General features: G+C 52.7%; 1 protein-coding gene across 1 annotated transcript in view; it reads left to right on the forward strand.

Annotated features, from left to right (window-relative positions):
* The first annotated feature begins 272 nt into the window (after window positions 1-272).
* The window catches only part of UNC13A (unc-13 homolog A (C. elegans)), a 62,796-nt gene continuing 56,730 nt past the window's right edge, over window positions 273-6,338 (forward strand). Inside the window, exons 1-2 of the mRNA XM_005873915.2 lie at window positions 273-278; window positions 419-539. Of these exons, the coding sequence (XP_005873977.1) occupies window positions 273-278; window positions 419-539 (127 nt within the window). The remainder of the gene's footprint in view (window positions 279-418; window positions 540-6,338) is intronic.

A 6,338-nucleotide genomic window follows, 5' to 3' on the forward strand; every position in this document is an offset into this window, starting at 1 on the left:
GTCGCGTGGCCACGGCTGCACGCGGAGGCCGGTGTGCGCGCCAGCAGGGATCTGGGGCTCCATCTGGGATGGTCTAGACCGGGGCGTCTGTGCAGGACAGGCTATGAGGGGGCCCCGAGGAAGGGGCTGGCCTGGGGAGCTGGAATGGACCCTGCGGGGCGCTAGGAAGGAGTCCTGTGCCGTGGGCTGGGCGGCGGGTCCAGACCCACGCGGGCTGAGTTCGGAACTGGAAGAGGAGTGCAGAGGAGGGTCTCCGCCCCTGGGAGCGTGAGATGTGGGTAAGAGGGCTCAGTCCTGGGGCAGCCGCGAGCTCTAGGAATCCCCCAGCCCTGGCTGTGGAGAGGGCTGGGAAGGGGCCGGGGAGACCCCTCCCACGCCCTGAGCCGTCCGTGATTGGGATCCTGGGGCGCTTTTTCAGTTAACTCTGGCTTCCCGAACTGGGGGCTGGGGGAAGGGGCTGAGGGCCTCCCGGCTCCGCGACCCTCTAGCGCTTCAACACGCGTGGAGGGCCTTCTCTGCAGGGAGCCGACCTCTGGGAGGTACGGTGCCCCCCTGCACCCCTCCCGGCTCGGCCTCACCTCATCCATTTTGTGCATAAGGGAGGGAAAGAGAGGTGGGGTGAAGCTATTTTGGGGCCAGAACGCCATCTGTATACCGAGGCCCACGCCCAGGCTATGCTCTGCATCGGGTTGGCGGAGGGAGGGACGCGGGAGGGGCCAGGCGGTCCCCACCTCAAGGGCTGGGCTGGGGCGGGGTGGGAGCCAGCCCTCCAGGACCCAGGCGTCCCGGGCTCCCCTGCTGAGAACTCGGGCTTTGGGGGACCTTGGGCGCCACCAGGCTTCTGGGGGTCTCGACCTTGGGTATTGGGACGGGGGTCCGCCTCCCCAACCCCTACTCCCTCCAGGAGCTGGGGTGGGGGAAGAGGTGTGTCAGCCAAGTCTGAGATGCCAGGCTTCCGGAGCCCTTAGGCAGCGGGGAGAGAGAGAGTGTGTGTGTGTGTGTGTGTGTGTGTGTGTGTGTGTGATGTGGGGGGGCGGTGACCCTTACTCATTCATAACAGAAACCACCTCTGAGCACATTTATTTAATACTTTAACTAGAAACATTTCAGTGGAACCCAGTTATCCAGTTTCTTTGATGAAAAGCTCCAATCGGGCTGCTGGTGGGAGACACCGTGGAACAAGAAGATGAGAGGAGCCTCCTTGTGCGAGAGGGAACCCCATTCAGATGTTCAGGGTGCTCTTGAAACTGTGTTCAAAGCACATACACACACAATGGTTCTGTGGGAGAGAATAGAGTAGACACAAATGTACATGAATACAAATGGCAGAAGGGCCCACAAGATCAAAAGTCTACTCATCCCGCTCTTGGCCTATGGAGTTGGGGGAGTGGAGAGGAGGAGGGAACCCCCCCCCCCCATGCAACTTCCACAGAGAGGCCTTAGAGGCCCCTACCGGCCCCTCCCTTTTCTAAGTTGCCTTGCACGTAGGGGACGTGGAGTGGGGTGAGGCGTGGGGTGGGCTGGCACTGGAGCGGGGAGCCTCTGCGGTTGTTCCTGGCTGACTTTCTGCTCTTCCCACCTCTGCCTCACATCCTCCGAGCTGGGCTCTTCTGGAAGGTTTGCCTGGTTAGGGAGGGGAGCGTCTCATCCTTAACTCTGACGCAAACAGGAGGCTGGGCTGCGGGGGTGGTGTGAAGGGGGCAGTAAGCAGAAGAAGGGTGAGGCTTCCTGAAATGGGTGTCTGGGGGAAGAATTGTGTTGGACGACACTGGGGAACTTACTGGGAGGGCATCACTAGCAGAGTGGAGGGGGGGGTCGCTGGGAGGGGCAAGGCTGGGGACAGTCCTGAGGTGTGAGGGGAGCAGTATGATGCTGGGAGAGGCTGAGGGAGAAACCGGGAGAAGTGGCAAGTGAGGGGAATGCTGGGCGCAGTGGGGGTGACCTGGCGAGTGGAAGGGGAGCATGGGAGGAGAGAGGACACAGTACAGCAGGGGAGCTGGGCTGGGAGGGCTTTCCATGGGTCTGCGCTCAGCCTTGGAGTTGAGGAAATACCTGACCACCCACGCAGGGGACACCCACATGCACCCATACCTGTGCACACATGAGCTGGCACCTTCATACCCAGACTTGCCCTGTGTGCACAGGAAGGCTCAGGATCCAGCAAGGCTCCATGAAAACCACATGCCTGTGACTGCACACATGGACAAATGTGCACATTCACATGCCCATGTTAACACATGCACATACATGTATACAGGACACAGTCTGACTCCACAGACATGGTCCCTGCAATATGAGTGTGTGTCTGTATATGTACACACACGTATCCACATGTGTTTGATGTGTGTTCACAATATCCCTGTTTCATAAAAATCTGCTCATGCCCTAAAATACAGGTATGTACCCATACATACATGCTAGGATCCCAAATCTCTAAGAAACACATATGTATACACATAAGCACATGCCAAGCTATGTGTGTACAAACATGAAAGCACTTGCCTGGACACTCAAAGCAGCCCCTTTGCACAGGTGAATGATGACGCATACAGAAACATGCTTATGTATATAGCTTCACAGGAGTGTGTACATGCATGCAAGTAAAAAAATACACATGCCATAAAACTGCATCACACAATCTGTAATACTGCCAACAATAAATTTAAAAGTAATAATGAAAAAACCCAGACTTCTCATCATACTAAAATGCTTCTCTGTGATCATATTTGAACCCAGAAATTGAAACAGATTTTTCCCCTTTTTATTTTTATTGAACTTATTGGGGTGACATTGGTTCACAAAAACATACAGGTTTCAAGTTTACAACTCAATCAAACATCATCTGCACACTGAAAAAAACCGCATCACACATACACGCCAACGTGTGTTTCTACCTGACACATCACCTACAAGCCCACACGTACCTAAGCTCACACATATTAGCATGTTCCACATACAGTCACATCCTCTTCCCCAGCACATACATGCAGACCCTCACCTGCATTCAGATACTGCACATGAGCATATGTCCTTCATGCATGCACACACACACATGTACACACACCTGCCTGCCCTGGCAACACAAGCAAATATACATGCAAGCTTACATACATGCAAGCTTACTTACCTCACACCAACACATGGGAGACCGCCTTGCCTCTGCCTCCTCTCATTTCTTTCTTTATGTGGAATCCATTGTTCCCACCACCACCAATTCGCTTGCTAGGTCTTAGCAGAGTCCTGAGGCTGCAAATATCAAGGACCACCTGGTTCCTTCATGCAGTCATTCATATATTTACTCAGTAAGCATTAATTGAGCACCTACTATGTGCTAGACACTGTTCCTGGCTCCAAAAATCCAGCCCTACTTCTGGCCTCATATTGGTGGGGTCAGAGTGGGAAGGAAATGGAAGGGCTGAGGGAGTCTGGGAGGAGGCATCCAGTGTTCTTTTCCTCTGGGAAGCTTGCCCTGATATCACCACCACCAATTGTTTGGTCTCAGAAGATGAGGGGATGCTAAGAAGAAGGAAGGTGTTGCTCTAGGTGGAGGGAACAACACATGCAAGATCATGGTAGAGTAGATTCAGTTCTAGATTTTCCTGTGTGCTGTGCCTCATGGCATTTGGCCAGGCCACTCAGTGTTTTAAAGGCTCCATAAATATTTGATGAATGAATTTTGTGTACAAATTAGCAAACTCATATAAGGATGAGTTTGCCTCACAACTAATAATATCAATAAGAAGCACCATTTATCCAGCGTTCTACAAGCAATGTTGAGGACTTTTGTGCTCATTGGCCTCTTTAATCCTCATAGCAAGTCATTTTACAGATGAGGAAAACTGAGGCTCGTTCAACTTGCCTCGGACCACAACTTGCCTAGTCAGAGGTGTAGCTGCCTGACTCCACAGCCTCCTCTACTGGAAGTGGGAGGAGGTTAAAAGCTCAGCCTCCTCTCAGCCTCCAGGACCTGGGAGACACCCAAGTCCCTTCCATGGGGTGAGAATCTGTGCTGCGTCATTTTACAGATGAGGAAAACTGGCTTGTACAACTTGCCTTGGACCACAACTTGCCTAGTCAGAGGTGTAGCTTCCTGGCTCCACAGCCTCCTCTACTGGAAGTGGGAGGAGGTTAAAAGCTCAGCCTCCTCTCAGCCTCCAGGACCTGGGAGACACCCAAGTCCCTTCCATGGGGTGAGAATCTGTGCTGGGATGGCCTTCCTTCATTCACTCAGTAAACAGACATGTCATGATCTCCTCATTCATCATGGCTGTTCTCCCGCCCCTCTCTAAAGAAGCATTCCCAAATCCCTCTGCTCCTGGCTGCCCTGTTTCTGATAACACCCACCCACCCAGGAGGTGTGTGCATCTGGGTCTTTGCTGTCACCATCCTCAAAGGATCCCTTCAAGGTTGGCTCTGATTCATCTTCAGGGCTTCAATCTTAGCTGCTTTCATACCTGGACTTCACTCTCCGCCCACACAGAATGGGCTTGCTCTGTAAGGCGCCAACCAGGACATCCTGAGTCCAGCAGGTCTGGGTTTGTATCCCTAGCAAGTTCCATACCCTCTCCATTCCTCAATGTGCCCATCTGTAGAATGGGCACACTAATAGTGCCCACTGCCTAGGCTTGCTGGAACTGACCAGTGAGATGAGGCACACAGAGCCATTGACACAATACTTATTCTGTGGAAAGTTTTAGTAAGTGTGAGCCAAAGACAGGAAAAAAATCAATGATGGCATTTTTATTAATGGGGCTTAAAATCTTTCTTGAAGGGGGTCCATAGGTGTTGGACATTTCCTGAGCGCTCACTGCGTTCTCAGGCCTGAAGAGGGCTCAGGAGTACACAGGTGGCAAAAGAGGTGCCTAGTTCTTTGAAAGTAGACGGGCGGGGACTGTGAGTTCAGCACCATGGACAGTTGCGTGGAGGGCGGGTTCGACGCAGTGAACAGCGGGGTACGGGCCTGGACAGTGAATTCAGCACCATGGACAGTTACGTGGAGGGCGAGTTCAACGCAGTGAACAGTGGGGGTTGGGGAGCGGGCGCGGGGTTTGGAGGGGCGGTGGAGAGACGGAGGGTTCAGCACCTTGGACAGCACAGGGCTTAGCAGGGCCTTTCGCGTTTCACACCAGGGACAGCACCTGCGCTCAGCTGTGCCAGGCCTGGCAGCAGAGCTAGGGGGAGAGGAAATTAGTTATTTATTCATTTAATGATCACCTGCTATATGCAAGGCCTCGTTCTAAGTGGTAGTTGGTAAACAAAAAAGTAAGAAGTCCCTGTCAAGGTTCTTGGTGTGTTTTCTACACCGGAGGCTCTGGCTTATTTCTGTCTTTGGTAAGTGAAGAGTCCTCTCTCCCAGATGCAAAGCCATCAGGGCCAGCATCTTTATCACAAAGCGCATATCCACCATCAATATCACATATGAAACCACCAAACGTTCCAAAAACTTTTTTCTGAATTCTCTAGGCTTCACCCCCACCTTATAGTATCTTCTGACACCCGGTAAGCATGTCCTGTGGAGGGGGGCGGGCATTCATACATTTCTCTTGAAGGCTGGAATCCTCTACTCCCTACCCACACCCCCAGGCCCGGAGTCCACCTCAATTAGAATCCAGGACTGTCCATGCCAGGGGCACATAAAAACCCAGCCCAATAACAATAGTAACGATACTATTGCTAATAATAGTAGCCCTGGCCTGTGCAGCTCTTGGTTGGAGCATCACAAAAGGTGGCAGGTTCGATTCCAGATCCCCAGTGCGGGAAGCAAACAAGTGACGTTTCTCTCTCACATCGATGTTTCCCTCTTTCTTTCTCGGAAAATAAATAAATAAGTAAACAAATATTTTTTTGTTTATTTTAAAGAGGAAGGGAGAGGGAGAGGGAGATAACATCAATGATGAGAGAGAATCATTGGTCAGCTGCCTCCTGCACGCCCCACACTGGGGATGGAGCCCACAACCCGGGCATGTGCCCTGACGGAGAATCGAACCATGACCTCCTGGTTCATAGGTCGATGCTCTACCCCTGAGTCACGTGTCCCGGGCCCCCTCTCTCTTTAAAAAACCAGTTTTAAAAAATAATAGTAGTAATGATAGTATAATGATGCTGATCCTAATAATGATGAAGAAGAAAGGGAAGAGGGAGGAAGAGAAGGGAAGATGAGAGGAGGAAGAAGGGAGACCAGCTAGCTCTACCTGGCCTGGCGGCGCCTATGGGAGTCCTGAGCCCCCGCTCCCCATCCCACCGATTCTGCCCTCGCCCGTGTCCGCCTGTGCACCCACATTCAGCGGTCAGCATGGATGGGGTCCCCAGGGGCCGCGGAGGCCGCGGGGCAGGCTGTC

Source organism: Myotis brandtii, unplaced genomic scaffold (assembly GCF_000412655.1).
Source record: "Myotis brandtii unplaced genomic scaffold, ASM41265v1 scaffold421, whole genome shotgun sequence".
NCBI classification, from domain to species: domain Eukaryota; kingdom Metazoa; phylum Chordata; class Mammalia; order Chiroptera; family Vespertilionidae; genus Myotis; species Myotis brandtii.